This window comes from Aedes albopictus, chromosome 2 (assembly GCF_035046485.1).
Source record: "Aedes albopictus strain Foshan chromosome 2, AalbF5, whole genome shotgun sequence".
Taxonomy (NCBI): Eukaryota; Metazoa; Arthropoda; class Insecta; order Diptera; family Culicidae; genus Aedes; species Aedes albopictus.
Genome location: NC_085137.1, coordinates 265,179,945 through 265,199,749, shown reverse-complemented (window position 1 = coordinate 265,199,749; position 19,805 = coordinate 265,179,945). Strand labels below are relative to the sequence as shown.

Below are 19,805 nucleotides of genomic sequence, written 5' to 3'. Positions count from 1 at the left end.
TTCCAGGAGTTCCTCCGGGGATTCCTCCAGGAGTTCCTCCGGGGATTCTTCCAGGAGTTCCTCCGGGGATTCCTCCAGGAGTTCCTCCGGGGATTCCTCCAGGAGTTCCTCCGGGGATTCCTCCAGGAGTTCCTCCGGGGATTCCTCCAGGAGTTCCTCCGGGGATTCCTCCAGGAGTTCCTCCGGGGATTCCTCCAGGAGTTCCTCCGGGGATTCCTCCAGGAGTTCCTCCGGGGATTCCTCCAGCAGTTCCTCCGGGGATTCCTCCAGGAGTTCCTCCGGGGATTCCTCCAGGAGTTCCTCCGGGGATTCCTCCAGGAGTTCCTCCGGGGATTCCTCCAGGAGTTCCTCCGGGGATTCCTCCAGGAGTTCCTCCGGGGATTCCTCCAGGAGTTCCTCCGGGGATTCCTCCAGGAGTTCCTCCGGGGATTCCTCCAGGAGTTCCTCCGGGGATTCCTCCAGGAGTTCCTCCGGAGATTCCTCCAGGAGTTCCTCCGGGAATTCCTCCAGGAGTTCCTCCGGGAATTCCTCCAGGAGTTCCTCCGGGAATTCCTCCAGGAGTTCCTCCGGAGATTCCTCCAGGAGTTCCTCCGGGAATTCCTCCAGGAGTTCCTCCGGGGATTCCTCCAGGAGTTCCTCCGGGGATTCCTCCAGGAGTTCCTCCGGGGATTCCTCCAGGAGTTCTTTCGGGGATTCCTCCAGGAGTTCCATTACATAAACGGTAAATCTTATAAGATATGTATCTTCTGATAGCTGCTCAAAATGTATGAATTGTTATAGGCGATAATCTTCTCGTTTATTGGACTGAGGCAAAGTATATTCATGAAGAATAAGATAACTAAACGTAAGCTTAATTTAAGATAACTATGAACATTTGTCTAATGAACTTGTTGAGGACACCTAAAATACCCTGGAATAAAACAGTGAATTAGTTAACATAAATACACACTGAACAAATTCGAACTCACCTTTGTAAACCTACCTTGCACCAACACATCGGACACACACTATACCGAGCACAACATAGAAAAACATCAATACAGTATATTATAGTCAGTTCAATAAAAGCTACCCACCAGTGAAGTGCGCGTTTCGCTAAACTCCCCGTTTAATTTCTTTAAATTACGGTCCGAAAGTCTAGAAGTGCTGGTTTAGTCGGTCGGTCGAAGGACAAGTTTCGAAAATGCATCCGAAAAGTGCCAGTGTTGGTCAGATTGCCCAGTTTTCTCCCGAAACTCTCTCTCTCTCTTCTTGGCGTAACGTCCTCATTGGGACAAAGCCTGCTTCTCAGCTTAGTGTTCTATGAGCACTTCCACAGTTATTAACTGAGAGCTTCCTCTGCCAATGATCATTTTGCATGCGTATATCGTGTGGCAGGCACGAAGATACTCTATGCCCAAGGAAGTCAAGGAAATTTCCTTTACGAAAAGATCCTGGACCGACCGGGAATCGAACCCGTCACCCTCAGCATGGTCATGCTGAATACCCGTGCGTTTACCGCCTCGGCTATATGGGCCCTTACATGTTTCTCCCGAAACATTGGTGCCGAAACCCGGGAGGCAGTTGCAGTTTCCATCACCATCACACGCTGGTGATCTGGCATTTTCGAACCAGCAAACTCGTCGTCCACCGGCCGAGCGAAGCGAAAATTAAATATTCCTCGTCGGGGTCAATCAAACATCATCGTCGTCGTCGTCGTCCACGAGCGAAAAGCATTCCCCGTCGGGATCAATCAATCGCCATCAGTCGTCGTCGCCCTTGCCGAACAATCATTCGGCGCAAAATCAACCACCGCCGGTCGGAGTCGATCGTCATCAGTTGCGCTCCTCTACGAAATCATCATCATCAGTGTCGGATCATCGTCACTTCGTCGTCGCCGTTGTTATCTCGTCGTTTGCTACAGCAGCAGCAGTAGCAGAACAACAGCGGATCGTGGGACTTCGAACACGAAAGTAAACACCCAGAAGGGGGAGAGTTGGGTAAAAAGCACCAAGTAGCAGAAAAGCATGTATTTGACAAACTTTTTTTGGTGAAGGGAAATTGATCAAAATGACGCCTCCGAAGAAGGCAACTAGTAGTAAACAAACAAAATTGAAGCTTCTGTACCGTCGGCGGTCCAACATTTTGGGTTCCGCCAATTTAATAAAGAAGTTTAACGACGGGTTCGATCCCACTCAAGAAGGTCAATTGCCCATACGCATTCAACGTCTTGATGCGTTGTGGCGTAAATTTGAAGAAACGCAGGAGGAAATTGAGATTTTGGAAGACGCTGAGGAAGATTTCTTGGAAGAGAGGGAAGAATTCCAAACCTTGTATTTCGAATTGAAGGCGCTCCTGTCCAATCACTCTCTTCGGCTGTTCCCATCTCGTCGAGCGTTCGTCTGCCGGAGATTAAGTTGAAGGAGTTCTCTGGGAATCTTGATGATTTGGTTTCTTTTCGCGATCTGTTCGTCTAACGGCGGTACAGAAAATGCACTATTTGCGTGCAACGCTTTCTGGCGAAGCGGTTCGCATCATTTCTTCGCTCGAGATTACCGCCAATAACTATCTCGTAGCGTGGAATTTGTTAAAGGAACGGTTCGAAACCCCGAATTTGCAGGTGAAGCGGCACTCATGATTCCTTCACTGAAAAAAGAGTCTGCACAAAAACTCGCAGATCTCGCCGATGAGTTCAATCGGCACGTGCAGCTACTGGATAAACTCGAAGGTGCTGAGAATCACTGGAATGCTTTCTTAGTCGAACGATTGAGCCAATGTCTTAACTCCGTCACGCTCCGTGAGTGAGAAGTACCAAGTACCAAGAACTTCTCGAGTTTATCCACAGAAGATCGCGAATTATTCAAACACTAAAGCTCTCCCAAACGGCAACACCCAATCCGAGATCAAACATCCCAAATCCCGATCCGTCGTGTCGCACGTTGTATCCGACAACGTCTCCAAGTGCGCCAACTGCAAGCAGGCACATTTCCTGTTCCAGTGCGAACAATTCCGAACGCTTTCTCCACAACAACGGTTCGAAGTCGCGAAGAAGCACGGGCTGTGCATTAACTGCCTGAAGGGTACGCATCAAGCGGAGAACTGTTCCAGTGGATCCTGTAAGAGCTGCGGCAAGAAACACCACTCGTTGCTGCACCTGCCACCCCTCTCTTCCGCTCCTGGTCCACAGCCAGGGACTTCGTCGAACAAGTCCGCTGAAGCAAACACTTCGCAGTCATGCCAAATGTCGCACTTCGTTCCGAATCGTGTCGAAAGCTCTCCGCCGGAAGAGCTCGCCGTTGCCCCACCACCTGTCTCGTCGGTTCATTTTCAGTCGTAGCGCAGTAAGTCTTTCCCAAGTTTGTCGGTTGATCTCGTTACCAATTGCCCATCCACCGCCTGCCAAAGCGCGGAAGTGATTACCCAACCTCGGCAGTCAACAGTCATTCTGTCAACAGCAGTGATAAAAGTGAAAGACGCCGACAATCAGTACGTTCTCGCCAGAGCCCTCCTGGATAGTGGATCACAGCCGAGCTTCATCTCCGAAGCACTTTGCCAGAAACTTTGTTTGAAGCGGACAAAGCTGAACTCGCCAGTCAGTGGGATCGGACAATCCGTCGTTAACGTCCGCTACGCTGTGACACTATCGCTTACTTCTCGTTTCGAAACCTTCACTGCTAAGATGGACAGCCTCGTGCTACAAAAGCTTCCCCAAGTAACACAACATGTTCTATAGGAATTATTTCGACTCCAATATGACCAGTTACTGTGTTTTGGTTCATAACAATAAAACCGTTTTTCAGACAGATATATGACCGAAAAAGCGCAGAAGGTGGAGCTTCGGCAACATATTTGTGATGTTATAATCATGTTCTATATGAATCAAAGCATACTTAATAATATTTCTTAGTATGTTTTACAGTACATAATTCTGACAACTTCCAATAAACAAACTACACGTCTTCTTTTTCTAATTGAGGATGAAAATTCAGTTTCTTTTCTAAAGCGTAATCAATGTTTGTTGCATATCCGTATTCAAATATGTTTCAAAATGTCAAAAAAAAAACTATTCAAGTGGAAAATATGGCTTGCGATATTATTTCAGCTAAACTATTCCAACTTAAAATTGGCTTTCCATGACCAGAAATTGTGGTGCGAGTCATTTTTTTTGGTGAAATAGGCATTTGTACTTCGATAAATTTGATGCGCCTTATAAACACGTATATTTGAAGGATAATAAAATAAAACAAATTAAAACCATCGTTTTACTTGAGCTTGTGTAGCCTAAAGTGCTTTGTTTTCCTAAATAATATTTATAATTCCTGCAAAAAAAAAATCATACATCATGGATAAAACATGGGATATTTGACTGAATATTTTATAAATATTAAAAGTATTAATGAAAAAATAAATGGCATACTTGGACAAGGCATGCTAAATGATTCGAGCTATGATTAGAAACAAGCTTAATGCTTACCAATCTGGAAAATTTGTAAATGTAAATTGAAAATATTCTTTTAACAATGTCATACATATAGCCATCACAATTTATATGGATATGAATGAAGAAGTTTTAAAGTGACATACACATGCAAAATTGACATTGGCAGAGGAAGCTCTAAATAAATAACTGTGGAAGTGCTCATAGACTAACACTAAGCTGAGAAGCAGGCTTTGGTCCAGTGTTGACAACGTCAGAAGAAGAAGAAAATATATTTCACATTTTTGGGCTGGTTTTTAAAAGACAAATACACCGTCTTCGACCTTGCAGCCTCTACAGACTGAACATTGCATTTATAAACTAAAATTTTACAGGAGGTAGAGTCACTACCTCGTGAAAATTAATATCATTATCAACATTGTTGTCGGTTCGTTAAATGGGTATTTTTTCATAAAAAAATGCGGTAAAAGTCGATAAGAATTTCCATCTAGAAAAATTGTACACTACTAGTTTTTCCAGGATGATAAAATTGATGTATGCCGTCGAGCCAATTGAAATTTTATTAATTAATACAATCAAAATTGTAGAGCATTGGCACGGTAAAAGTATAGTTTTTATTCTTAATTTATTACATATTAAACATCATATCGATATTCTTTTGATCGGTAGTGTAACATAGCCTAGTTAAAAATAATGACCTTAGTTTATGTTACATATGTTTGTTTACTTATTGAAAAAATATGAATATGGCTTAATGTAAACAAACAAAACATATTATGTTTAACAAAAACTTCATCGAAAACAAGTTTCAATACTACAGACTGAAAATGTTACTCATATATGACTTATGAAACATACTGAACATGTCATCATGTTACACATGTTTGCATACATACTGCAGAAACCCTGAATATGACTTCATAAGAACAAATGAAACATATTATGTTTCGACAGAACTTAACCAAAACAAGCATTGGAAGTAAGACTGAAAATATTACTCTAATACGACTTATCAAACATATTGAGTCTGTTGAGCTGTAGAGGGGCTTTTTGTTTATCGTGTGGTAGGCATGAAGAAATTCAAGGAAGTTTCCTTTGCGATCTACGTCACTATTGACCCCATTAAATAGTAGCAAACTTATACCATTATTATAAATAGCAAAACAAATCCTCCGGATAGTGCTACGAGTTGACGTAAGTGGTCTGAAGTGGTCTTTATAGATACTATTTTAGGAAGACTCAAACCATTTTATGTCGTGTGAGCTGCAAAATATTGTGATAGTTTATATATTTATTACAATAATCGGGTAAGTTGGACGGCAGTAGTATAGAGAAGAATCTATTGAAAGTTCGCGTGCAATACAGGAAATATGTTGTAATGTAAAACCCAATAAATTGGAGTGTTGTAATGTATTTGCATTTATTAGCGAAACGTTAAGATATGACGAAGCCACAGCTCGAATTTTCATGAGCACAAATCTGAAGAACCGAAAGTCCCTACCGAGAATGTGTTTGATGAACATATTAATACAAATATAAAACTTAATCAGACTTGTCATATTGCGGCAAAATAAATGTTATTAGAACATATCCAACAACATTGATATCAACATGTCAGATTTGTTTGAAAAGACAACATATTTACTCAAATACGACTTTTTAATAAGAGATCATTGAAGACTAGTTTTTGGAATCATGAATATGACTTATACAAAACAACATTTGTTTTGAAAAACTTTAAAACAACTGTTATAGGACAAAATGATTAGTTTAAGACTTCTGATTATGTTTTCGGTGTTACTTGGGTCCCGTCTCGCTGCCTGGCCACCACATCGACGTCGCTCACTGGAGAATCCCAAGGAATCTCCCTCTCGCTGATCCACAGTTCAACATCAGCCAAGGCGTGGACATCATCATCGGAGCTGCTCTGTTCTTCGATCTTCTCGAGCACGATCTCATCTCGCTCGCCTCTGGCTATCCAACGCTACAGAAAACAGTGCTTGGATACATCGTCTGTGGAAGCTAGAGCAGCCAACGCCCGAAGTAACAGCGACACAAACCTGTCACATCTGCATCGAAGACAGACTCGATACCCAGCTCTAGCGTTTCTGGGAAATTGAAAACTTTGATGACGGCAAAGCACTCACACCAGATGAACAGCTCTGCGAAGACCACTTCCAGAGCACCGTCGCTCGTGACAACACGGGCCGCTACGTCGTTCGTCTTCCGTTCAAGGAAGAAAAGGTGCCGATGCTTGGAGATTCGCACACCGCTGCGCTGCGAAGATTCCAACAAATGGAGAAAAGATTCGCCGTCGATGAAGATCTCCGTCGCAGCTACTCAGAGTTCATGGACGAGTATGAGAGATTGGGTCATATGGATTTGGTTCTCGTCGCGTCGCAGTTTTTCCTCCCACACCATGCTATCCAGCGACCGGAGAGTACGACCACTAAAACGCGTGTGGTATTCGACGGTTCCTGTCGTGGAGCGGCCTCGCTCACCATTCCATGCTGCTCGTGTTTTGAATTAGCTAGCCGACGACGAAGGACAACGATTCCCGCTGGCCGTGCCAGTGGTATTGAAAGACACCTACGTAGACGACGTGATTACTGGAGACGACGACCATGATACAATGGCTGAGACTTGCAAGCAGTTTAGCGAAATGATGGAGTCCGGTGGCTTCGTGCTTCGAAAGTGGGCTTCGAACTACAAAACAGTTCTGTGTCACATTCCAGATGAACTGTGGGAAACATCGGCAGAGCTAGAGTTTGATCGTTCGCAAGCCGTCAAAGCTTTGGGGTTGTTGTGGTTCCCCCAGCGGGACGTATTCAAGTTCAAAGTCCCTGCGCTACCAGATTTGCCTGCCGTGACAAAGCGGATTGTCGTCTCCGAGATGTCCCAACTGTTCGACCCACTCGGACTTCTTGGACCCGTGGTCGTGATAGCAAAGATGTTCAGCCAAACTCTCTGGGCAGCAGACCTGTCGTGGGGTTCTGAGATTTCTGAGATTGGAGCAGATTCAGCAGCATGGCGGAGAAAGTACTGTGCTGACATCGAACGGCTTCACCAACTGGAAGTTCCGAGAAGAGCTCTCTGGAACACTCGAAGCCAATACTCTATCCATTGCTTCTGCGACGCCTCGCAGAAGGGTTACGGATGCTACGTCTACATCGTCTCATCGGACGAGCTTGGGCAGCTCCACTCGCATCTCCTAACATCGAAATCTCGTGTTGCACCACTTCGTGAACAGCCGATTCCACGGCTGGAGCTCTGCGCAGCACTCCTCGGGAGTCAGTTGGTGCACAATCTACTGACAAACATCAACTTGTCTGCACCAGTCACATTTTGGACCGACTCAGCCGTCGCACTTCACTGGATCAAATCCAGATCGAACACCTGGAAAGTTTTCGTATCTAACCGGGTCGCAGAGATCCAACGCCTGACGAAAGATGCCCCATGGATGCATGTACCGACCGATCTTAACCCTGCCGACCATATCTCCCGAGGAATGCTTCCAAGCCAGATCCTAGACGACAAGCTGTGGTGGCATGGTCCAGCGTTCCTCACCTCCCCCGTCGATCAGTGGCCGGAGAGTGTGGTTTCGATGCCGACCAAGTCGGAAATTGAAGATGAAATGCGTCCATTGGTATCCCTCCCGCTGGTAGGGTAAACATTTTCTGCGAGTTTTCCGAGTTAGTCAAGCTAACGCGATTCGTTGCGTACTGCTACCGTTTCCGAAACAACAAGTTCCACAGAACCAACGCATTCTGTCCTCGCTGTCGCCGAAAGAAATAGACTTTGCGCTGAAGTCGATGGTACGCCTTGCTCAGAGCCAGGAATTCCCAGCGGAAGTTTGCTTGTACCACCGCAAAGAGACGGACAAATCTGTCTGCGTCGCATCGAAATTGCCACTCAAGAATTTGATTCTTTTCATGGACGAGTTTGGACTTCTTCGGATTAACGGACAGTTGAAGAATCTGAACGCTCCAATCGATACCCGTCATCCGATTATGTTGCCAGCCAACCACCAACTGAGCTGGATGATCGCCAGGTCCGTTCATCTGCAAACGCTTCACAGTGGCCCTTCGCTACTGCTCGCCACAATGCGTCAACGTTTCTGGCCACTTCGGGGGAGAGATTTGGCTCGTAAGGTCGTTTGCCAATGCGTTACGTGCTTCCGATGCAACCCAACATCTGCAAGTCAGATCATGGCGCCTCTATCATTAGTTCGCTTCAGACCTGCCCGAGCCTTCGCGTATTCCGGGATGGATTACTGTGGGCCGTTTTTCGTTCGTCCGATAATTGAGAGAGGTGCGTCGGTTAAAGTCTACGTCGCGTTATTCGTATGCTTGGTGTTGAAGGCCGTACACCTTGAAGTCGTGCCGGATCTGTCGTCCGTCGCGTGCATAGCCACTATCAAGCGCTTTGTCGCCCGGCGCGGTCGCGTCCTCGAGTTGCATTGCGACAACGCGACTACGTTCGTCGGGGCCGATCGCGAGCTGCGGAATCTGCGCAAGGAGTTCCAGCAGCAATTCCAATCCCAGGAATGGGCCGACTTCTGCTCCGGAAATGGGACCGTTCCGTTTCATCCCTGGTCGTTCTCCACACTTCGGAGGCATATGGGAAGCCGGAGTAAAATCATTTAAGTACCACTTTCGTCGGACTATGGGACAGAAGGCTTTTTCCATGAACAAGCTCCTAACCGTCGTGGCTAAAATCTCCAGTATTAAACCATGGGAGAATGCGGGCCTTATTGCACTTGAAAAGAAGGACATACCCAGGCCTGAAATATTAGTTGGATTTTTTTTTCACGCAGTGAAAAGGATTCAAACGAAGAAATCCTAGCCTTCATGGAAAGTCAAAACGAAGGCTTAGTAGTCGATACTTGGAGGATTATCAAGAGATACACGGTTAAACAGCATCATGTGGAACTATTCTTCACTGTTGATGCTGTTTCCATGAGGTCGCTAGAAGACTGAAAGTTCACTATCGACTACAAGTTTGAAGTGGCCTACATAAGAAAAAGAAATCAGAAGACAGATGCCACTGCAAATGAGCAGAATGAGGTAGCAATAAGTGCTAGTGAAGACCCACAAAGGGACAAAGCACATCCCAAAAAAGATTCAGAAATCAGCAGTAATCTTGATGACGCAGAAATGACAGAACCTCACCAAACGGAAGAGGAAAGCAGTAACGAGATCAAGGAATTGAAAGGGCAGCAGAATGTAGATCAAAACTGTTCGAAAACTAGAGAAAAGGTTTTTAGACGTTCGAATATGCCCAAACGCTCTCTACAAGTTGCTGATAAGGAAGGTAAAGATCACCGCCAAATCCAAACTCAGAAGCAACAGCATAAAACAATAGCGGATAAAACTGCCTATAAATCAACTAAAGCTGAGGAAAAGAAATCTATAAGAAATTACTAACAGAAGCATAAAATTCATACAAGAAAACCTTCACCATGCAAAGGCAGCTTCAGCGATATTAAGGCGAAACTGGAAGCATTTTCTCATTTTATCGGTTTTTGATTTTTTATTTAATAACGAAGCAATATTTTCAAAATCGGTTTTCGTACACATGTAGAGTATGGATCAAGGTATCTTCTAAATTTTTTTGAGGTGGAAAATAACAAACGCAAATATGAGAAAAATCAAATATACACCGTGAACTGGAACTAGTTCCAGCTGTCAATATGGGCGTTCTGGAAAACGTGAAATCTACTTCACGGTTTACATTTCTTATTGTTGTTATCGTTGCTATGCATAGTTCCCGTTTGTTCCCGTTGCCGTGATTGGGAGTGCACGTATATCGGAACGGATTTTTTTTGCGTGTACTCCTGAGACTGCAAGACTTCAAAAAGTTATCTCCAAAGATCATGCTAATGGTCTTGGAACGCTAAAAAAGACTGATGGGTTTTCACTGGAAATTCTCAAGAAACCTTGAATTTAATGATGGAAACTCATTTTCCAGGATCTATTCCTTTACCTTCTGCTCAAAGCAGTCGAGATGTCAGTTTTTGTAGATTAACTAATGGATCGGAAAACACCGACCTAGCAAACTACATTTTCACATATTCAAAGATCGATTGGGCACTAGACTCTTTTGATCCATTTAAAACTCCAGGTTTACCCGACTTGCCAGGTTTGCCCGACTACCTCACTCAGAGCGGGTGATGAAGCGATCCACTCGAAACTCTAAAGGCTCAATGCAAGAGGAACAATCAATCTAAGAAACGTGGGTTTCGTTTACAAGCATACTAACGAAAAGGTTGACTTCATTTCATGTATTGGTTGGTTTAAAGGATACATGATCTTCTTCCTGACTACTCTATCAGTTACTGTGCGCGCACTACAAGAATTTATACATTCAATAATGATCTCTAACCTGCTCTGTAGTATAGACTACCTCTGGACGACGTTACGGTGACGTTGGGTGCTGGCCGTGCTGACGGTTCGCCAGCAGGATCTCTGGAATCCCCGGTACAGAAACCAGGACGGTGCGGTGTATGGTGATGCGGCTGCTCTGCGACTCGGGGAATGCCCGGTTCGGAAACCAGGTTGGCTTGGAGCGATGGCGGCTTGCCAACGGCCCTCTGAGTGCCCGATTCGGAAACCAGGACGAGGTATGGTGATGCGGCTGCTCGGCGATTCTGGGGATGCCCGGTTCGGAAACCAGGTTGGCTTGTGGCGATGGCGGCTTGCCGGGCTGGATGCCCGATTCGAAAACCAGGACAGCGTACGGTGATTCTTGGAAAACCCGGTTCGGAAACCAGGTGGGCGTGTGGCAATGGCAGCTTGCCTCTGCGATTTCCGGCTGGTTCAGTTCAGGAATCCGTTTGGATCGCCGGGGTTAGCCGAACGGTACTCACAGTTCGTCGTGGGATGCGAGGGTGTTTGTCCAAGTTGGAACACTCGGTAGGTCGACTCGCCGAATGTTGCCACCACTTCTAAACACGCGTGAGGAAACGACACTTCACTTTTTCGAGGCGGGTAACGCCGCGTGGGGTGCTTCGCCACTCTTGAATACGGTACAAGTGGCCCACTTGATCGCACTTCTGCCCACCACTTGGGATCACTTAACGCTGGTGACGGGACCTATGAACCAGCGATTGTTTAGGCCGTAGCCTAGATTGCGATCAGACTCGCCACTGGATCTCACTCGCTGCTTGAGATTTCCGCTCCAGAACTAACACCTTCGTTTGAAGGTTTGAAAGCTGAACCTTCAAACAAACGAAACAATGTTGTTAATGTTCGTTTACTTCACCGCAAATAAGCATTCCTACCTTACGATTGCAGCTAATCCCGCTCACTTCTGCTTTTCTTCCTTTAACTTTGCAACTCTATGCTGCTGTAGCTTAATTTTTACCAAGAGCACTTCTCTACTAACTTGTTCTTCCTTCGACGACCAAACTTCAAAAGACCGATTGTTCCCCCGAAAACACTTTAGGAAATCTATTACAGTTTATCATTCTGATAGGCCTTCAACTGATGAGCCTCATCAGTTTGGTCAAGTGATGAGGTGGAAAATTATTCTTAAAAAAATGTCAGTTCTTGTAACTGTTATACGCTATTTTTTATCTACCGATCGCAAAAAAGGTGTCCTGGCTAAAGTAGCGTTAGTAATACTAGCGCACTTAGTTCAAATCACAATTATGAGGCGTTCGCCTGTTGCGTTCACGTGAGCGCACAAGTTATTGCATAAAACTGTTTCATTTTACCCCCTATCCAGGCTAGAAAATTTTAATAAAATTCATACTTATTTTAATATTTTAAAATTCATGCGTATCAATTCATATCCACTTATACTTCAACGTATTAGATTGCCTTTACATAATCGTTTGTTTCTCTCCTCTTATATTTCAAGTAATTGTAAAACACGCAAACATCAATAAATTTTCTCAAAGTGACGGTGGCCCGGTGGCCTGCCGTCGAATAATCCATCATGGCCGACAAAATACTTTTTCTCACACGTTTTTTTTTTCACCCCAAACATTTTTGGGCATTTGCGGGGATTAACTTTTTTACGCAAAGTTACTGAACGGTACAACTCCAAATACATTTGGAAATAACTTCAGACTAGCTTTCCCCGACTCATTTGGGAACTCGCGAAATTGCAAGCAGGGTTTACGCTGCAGTGTTACTTTGACCGAAAAACGATACTCGACCGACGATACGAAATACCACAAGCGACAGCTCGCGCGAAAAGATGAACGAAAACTGCTGGTCACAATCTTCTCGAGTTCACTTTACCTACCATCTATGCACTCATGTTTCATTTCACTCATTATACGCCTAGACATAACTTTTTGGGTTGGCGAATCCAAAAGAAAAAAAAAATCGGTATTTTAGCCAAACTTTTTGCTATGCTAACCTAATTATAAACCGAAAGACCAATACTACAAATATAATAATTTTCTTGATTGTACATACCATAATCCTCAAACTTCAATCGGTACGATAACCAACTAAAAAAAATATTTAATTCTTCCACAATAATCTTCATTAAAATTCCAACACCAAAATACTACTACTACGGAGGTCTTCGTGCGAAGCCTCTACTGTTCGGCAGTGAACTCAAACGACTGCTTTCTGGTGGGGTTTCTGACGCATCGACCGTGACGAAACAAAAAGAATATGACGTCGAAAAACTAGTCGTCGTCGCGAATCGGGACGGAATGAACGCGAGTGGAATTTAGTGGTGCAAAAATTACATCCGGGAAATTACCTGGGCTATCGTTTAACAGTTGTAAAAGTTGAAATATATGTAAAGAACTGACTGTGATGTTATCTAATTTGAATAATCTGGCGAAAACGGAATAATTCGTGAAACAAATCTACACGCTCTGTTGCTGGTGAATTGATTTTCGGGAGATCAATGAAGCAAACTCGTCAATTGCCCGATCAAGTAAGCTCAAAGCTGTTGGTAAATTTATTGTAGGTTAAGAAGGGCACATAAATACTATATCAGTAATTCTTACATTTAGTCTCCTACACAACCTATTTGCACCTCAAACCAACCAACAATTTATTTCTCTCTTATATAATCTGTAATAAACTATCATTTAGGTAAACAATAATAAATTCAAGGATAAATTCAATATTTACCTGATTATTTTTTTTATTCTTAATCACTTAACCTAATTTACAGCTCTATTGTCCACTGGCCCAAGCAGCACACTTTGTTACAACTAAATCACGGTAATTTCTATGCGACAAATGCAAAAGTCGATTCTAAATTACTGCAACATCGATTCCCACAGCTGTGCAACCGAAAAAGCGCAGGAGGTGGAGCCTTTGTGCAACATGTGGTTCGTTGCATAAGAGATTAGATGGTAACCAATGTGTAATGTAGTTTGTTTACACTGCGATAGAAAAATAAACTCAAAGTTACATTGTTGGTTTCGACATAACAATTATGAAAACTTATGATGATGGACCTACCATGCATGGCGATGGCGATTGAATAAAGTGCCTCTCACATAAAATGGAAATGTTTTTGGTCGGTTTCCTAAATGAGCCTGGCAATTGTATTTTTCCGGTAAAATTGCCAGTTTTACTAACGGAAAATACGCGCGCTTGCGAAATTCATTAATTTCAACATATGCATCTGCATGACTCACTGAAATTTTATACGGTTTTTGAACGGGAAGAAGGATACTAGGCTTGCCAGGCCTTTTTTGTCAAATGTAGTAAGTTTTCTTTTCTATTTTGTTTGATTAAAACTCCAAAATCATAACTGAAAGCAATTTTATATCAGTTTTGTTGTAACTGAAACAAGTAATCGCCATTGTGATTACTGAGCTGAACCTACATTGCCGGTTATATGTCTGAAAATATCATTATCCACATAATACATTGATTTATACAGGACTCTACACTACAGGATTTTAAGCAAGTATTTTTAAATGCATCTCTTATATAATAAGGTGAAAACATCGAATTTGTTGTTTAAGTTTTAGCATACAAACATATCTAATTAGTTGATACTTTTGACATGCAGTGTTGAACTCAACCTGTTAGTAACTGGTAAGTTGCACAATTGTGACCAAGTAATCGAACGTTTTTGTGCGTCTTATATGTGTTTACAATGTAACAACAAAAAGTTACTGTCGTCATTTGGAAACGGCTTTCGGTAACATGATACATGGTAACCAAACATTGACTTCGCAGCAACTGGTATGGTCATTTGTTTTGGTGTTTGGTTTCAATGTAACAGGATGATGTCAAGAATGCAACTTTTGGAATTTGACAGTTCCAGAGCATGTTTCACGGAAGCCACTGTGTGACATTAATGTAGGTTATGCAAAATTAAGGTTGCATTGTAATGTCTGAGCAACCACAATGTGTACTGCAAAAATAGATTTGTTACCATTAGTCTGAAGTGAAACGGCTATGCAATCTTTAACATTTTTCTAAAATATTTCCTGAGTTACTAGTGCTACTTGGGGGGGCACTACGTGAGCAATTTCAATTGACAACTGCACTTTTGTACAGCGCCTATATTCTATTCTACTTTCTGCTGCTTTCACTTTTTCTACTTTATACCGTTGTTACTTTCCAGTCCGATTGGGGGTCCATTAGCAGTTCGCCGATGTCCAGGTATCCGGGTTCGTTTGAGCCATGGGGCTTAGAAGAGGGTCAGTGTCAGTTGCTCTCGGGGGAAAAGCAACTGACGAAAAATTGCAAGTGCCGGGGCTAGGAATCAAACCCATGACCATCCGCATGTGAAGCGAACGTGTGACCAACTACGCCACGGGCACCGGCAATATTTACCTGATAAGCGTGACAAAAATCTTTCATTCACAAGATTAATGACATAGCAAATTCATAATAAGTTAGCCTGACGTTTTTCTCATCTGTCAATTCATTTGACGTTATCCCCCATCTATGCTGTAACCTCACTCCATGCCTCACTCATACTTATCCGAGCTGCTCGAGGGAGTGCCCGCTGGTTATGGTAACTCCAACATCCTCCCCCTCGTGATGCCCGAAATCCTCTTCGGAGTCACCTTCCAGAATAACATCGAGGACCGCCAGTTTGCTGACAGGTCTCGGTCTGGCTAGTATTCCGCTTGTTGTCTCAACGTCTGCTTTTCGCGTATCTCCATCCTTGCCTGGGTACGTACGGATCACTCGGCCGCGTATCCAACCATTGCGATTCCCTTCATCGACTATCACCACTAACATTCCTACCTTCACTGAAGCGACATCCTGGAACCACTTGCTTCCATCCATCGCCGCCAAAATACGTCCAACATGTGCTGAACCAAAGCCCATCCATCTGACAGGGCCTTTTTCGTGTCCACTGGTGCCTTTACTGCTTGACGAACTCCGCTGGAACTCTGCATCAAAAAATGATTCGGAGTTATAGACTCCTGCTGCTCCTTGTTCAGTGGTACGAAAGTTAACCGTCGTGAGTTGACAATATGTTCAGCTCCAGCTAACAGCGTCATGAGTCCCTCGTCGTCCAGTTTCCGTGCCGTAGGTAGCGACCCCAGCGCAGTCTTCACGGACCGGACCATGCGTTCCCAACAGCCGCCCATATGAGGCGCCGCAGGGGGTTTGAACCGCCAAATGGTGTTCACGTCCGTAAACGTACTGCTCATCGTGGTGTTGATTGCATGGATTTCCTTCTGGAGTTCCCTGCTTGCACCAACGAAATTCGTGCCGTTGTCCGTAAAAATCTCTTGCGGCGCTCCTCTTCGGGCAATGAATCGTCGGATGGCCTTTTTGCACGATTCGGTCGTCAAACTGTACGCTAGCTCCATGTGCCCTAACGGTTAAACACGTAAATAGGACAACCCAGCGCTTGATTGAGCTGCGGCCCACTTTTGCGCAGTGAGGTCCAAAATAATCGATACCCACAAACGTGAATGGTCGCAGAAATGGTGTGATCCAGAACTTTGGAAGTTGTGCCATCTTCGGTTGCACCGACGTAGCCTTGTAAATTCGGCACCATTGGCATCGATTAGCTGCAGAACGTACTTCAACGCGTAGCCTCGAAATGTAGAATTTCTGGCGAATTTCATTCAAGATTGTTTCATTATTCGCATGCCGAAATTTACGATGGTACCAATCCAGAACCAACTGAGTGATCTGGTGTTGTCTTGGCAGAATTATGGGGTATCTAGTGTCATAGCTTACGAATTCCGCCGCTGCAATGCGGCTATCAAAGCGTAAGACGCCGTGTTCGTCTATCCGTGGAGGCAACTTCGCGATCGAGCTGTCTTTGTCCAACGCCTTCCGCTGATCTTCTTCCACTTCGGCATTCCTCATCATTGTTGCCACCTCGTCTGGATACTGGTCTGTTTGCGCCATACGCCACAAATTACGTTCAGATTTCTGGAGAGCCTCGCTTGACAGCACCCCTGCAGAACTTCGGCAATCACCTCTTGCTCGCCGCAGTGCGATGTCACAAAATTGGTGCACGTATGCGATGCTTCGCAGCAGTCGTTCGTACTTCGACAAACGGCCGACATCAACTACTGGAACGGTCACTGGGTGACTGAATATGAACGCTGGACGCAACTCTTCCTTCGTTTCGTCCACTGCATCCGACTTATCCTTTGGCCAGCTATTCTCCTCTTCATACAAAAACGCTGGACCTCGCATCCATCTGCTGTCCGGCTTACAGTTCGGACCTTTGCCCCAATTGGTCGCCTCGTCAGCAACGTTTTTGTTTGTTCCCAGCCATCGCCACTCTTCACCCGTCGATAGACTCTGGATCTCGTTGACGCGAAAGGCTACATATTGTCGGTAGCGTCTAGTGTCCGATCTAATCCAGGAGATAACGTTGCTCGAATCGCCCCAAAAACACGTTCGCTTCACTTTAACGGAGTGTCCTTCCACTATTGTTCTGCGCAACCGTGCGCCAATGATCTCCGCCTGCAGCTCGATACGGGGGATTGATAAAAGCTGCAGAGGAGCAACCTTTGTTTTGGAAGCAACCAGAGCGCACCGTATCTGCCCTTTGTCACGAATGCGAAAGTACGCAGCCGCAGAATATGCTTGTGCGCTGCCGTCTACAAAAATGTGCAGTTCCAATGATTCATAGCTGTCCGGATTGTATCCAGGGAAGTAGCACCGCTGGATTTTAATCTTGTCTAAGTCCTTCAGTGCTTGTAACCACAACTTCCACCGCACGAAGATATCATCAGGAATCTGCTCATCCCAATTCACTTTTTCTCTCCAGACGTCCTGTAGTAGTATCTTGCCTTGGATAACCAACGACCCCACTAATCCCAAAGGATCGTAAATCCTCATGAGGAGACTGAGCATCATCCTCTTGGTAGGAGCTCTTTCACCTTTCGCCAGTTCTTCAAGGTCTCCTTTCAGGCTGAGATTGAAGCAGAAAGCATCTTCACCGGGTATCCATGATATTCCCAACAATCGCTCAAATCCGCTTTGACTGTTCATCGTTAAGTGTTTCACAGTGGCCGGTTTGACTTCTCCAATCGCTTCCAGTACGTTGGGCTTGTTGGATACCCAATTTCGAATGTGAAACCCGGCTTTTTGGTGAACTTTCGCGACTTCTAACGCTAACTGAACTCCTTCTTCCTCGGTGTCGACGCTGTCCAGGTAGTCGTCAACATAATGCCTGTTTTTGATCGCTGCTGCAGCTTTTGGGTATTCTTCCTCGTGGTTCGATGCGTTGAGATGCTTGACGTATTGCGACTGACATGGAGAGCATGCTCCGAAGATCGCCACGTCTGATGCCATCGTAACCATGGGCTCCGATGGAGAATTTCGGAAAACGAATAGTAGTGCGCTCCGATCTTGCCTCCTGATCCCGACTTGCAAAAACATTTCCTGGATATCGCCGGAGATTGCCACCGCTCGCTCACGGAATTTGAACGTGACGGTCAATTGTGGGGTCAGCAGATCCAACCCCTTCAATAGCATCGTGTTTAGCGAGACACCGTTGACTTTGGCTGCCGCATCCCATATCACTCGCACTTTTCCAGGTTTGTTGGGATTCAGCACAACCCCGAGCGGCAAGTACCATATCCGGCGTGGATCAAAACTGGACATTTCCTCCTCAGTGACCGCGTGAACGTCTCCCTTGGACTGGTAGTCAGCTATCTGTTGAAAAACGCTATCGTACAGTAATGAATTCTGCGCCAGCCGACGCTCGAGGCACTTCAGCCGACGTTCAGCCATCGGGCGGCTATCTGGGAAATCGATATCGTCTTGTTTCCACAGCAGACCCGTCTCGAATCTTCCATTTGCTTTCTGCACCGTCGTTTCCTGTAGAATTCGTCGCGCTCGTTGATCCTCTAGTCCTTCCAAATTCGGAACAACAGCTACACCCAAGCTTTCTACCGAGAAGAACTCTTCGACGTAGTTGTGAAGATCCAGGTCGGTAGTTTCTGCACAAATGTGCATCTGTCGATGTTGCAACTGACTCTCCGCTCCACGTAAGCTGCCGCAAACTACCCACCCAATGCGAGTTTTCACTGCGATAGGCTCTTGCTCCTTTCCTTCGCGCACTTTAAAGGTGGTCAGCAGATGATTATTGCTGAGTCCAATCAACAATCCAGGGTTAGCTCTCTCGAAACTCTTCACTGGCAACCGCTGCAGGTGCTTGTACTGTTTCGCTAGTTTATCCAGGTTGATCGACTGCTCCGGAAGCTTCAGGTTCTCAACGGTGTATATTTCCGACAACTGGAACATCCTTTGGCTCCCAGGTTCCGAAATACTCAGCTTCGCTATTTGTGTTGAAGGCACTTTCTTGTCAATTCCGCTTGTCCACTGCATGCACAATGATAGTGCTTTTCCGTCTACTCCTAGTTCGTCGGCTATCGCTTTTCTCAGAAGGGTTGCTGACGATCCATCATCCAAGAACGCATAAGTGTCGACGGCGCCTGACTTTCCGTACAACGTGACGGGTAATATCTTGAATAACGTCGACGAAACGGATTATTGATGAACAGTAAAAGTCGCGTTCGTAGTAGCTAACGGTTTCTCCGGTTCTGGAACGTAATGCAGTAACCGATGGTGGCGCTTCTGGCATCCTTGTACTCCGCATACTTCACCTTCACAAGGCCATCGAATGTGTGCGACAAGACATTTTCGACACAGCTTCATTTCCACAAATTTCCACCTCTCGTTTACCGAAAGCATCGTGAACTCTGCACACTTCTCTGCGATGTGCTCGTGGGATTTGCACATCGGGCAGCCTTTTTTCTCACTGCTTCCGCTAGAGTTTGTGTTCGACGACTGTTCGCTCTTAAACGATCTTGGCTTCTTCTTCTCGTACGTTGCATGGGTGTTCACGTAAGCCTTTTCCTTCGTCCTCGGTGTCACGTCGCCCCCCTGCAACGATCAACTGTGGCTGATAAACATTGTGATGCAGTGATCTACCGGTCTTTGAACGCTACTCAGATCGA

General features: G+C 45.0%; 2 protein-coding genes and 1 long non-coding RNA gene across 3 annotated transcripts; 2 read left to right on the top strand and 1 right to left on the bottom strand.

Moving 5' to 3' along the window:
* The first annotated feature begins 2,049 nt into the window (after positions 1–2,049).
* LOC134286509 (uncharacterized) lies at positions 2,050–9,063 on the top strand. Its single transcript, XM_062848129.1, has 8 exons — positions 2,050–2,182; positions 2,600–2,776; positions 2,853–3,294; positions 3,385–3,691; positions 6,303–6,428; positions 6,599–6,880; positions 6,948–8,078; positions 8,173–9,063. The coding sequence occupies exons 1-8, from the start codon at positions 2,050–2,052 to the stop codon at positions 9,061–9,063; spliced, it is 3,489 nt and encodes a 1,162-aa protein (XP_062704113.1).
* A 4,517-nt stretch (positions 9,064–13,580) lies between these two features.
* Positions 13,581–13,829, top strand: LOC115255867 (uncharacterized). Its single transcript, XR_003892365.2, has 2 exons — positions 13,581–13,614; positions 13,677–13,829. It is a non-coding gene; the product is annotated as an uncharacterized LOC115255867 (long non-coding RNA).
* A 1,782-nt stretch (positions 13,830–15,611) lies between these two features.
* Positions 15,612–19,429, bottom strand: LOC134286508 (uncharacterized). The gene is made up of 3 exons (XM_062848128.1): positions 19,376–19,429; positions 16,482–19,311; positions 15,612–16,189 (listed from the first exon to the last, which is right to left on the bottom strand). Exons 1-3 carry the CDS (start codon positions 19,427–19,429, stop codon positions 15,612–15,614), a joined length of 3,462 nt encoding a protein of 1,153 aa, XP_062704112.1.
* Between the last annotated feature and the right edge of the window lie 376 nt (positions 19,430–19,805).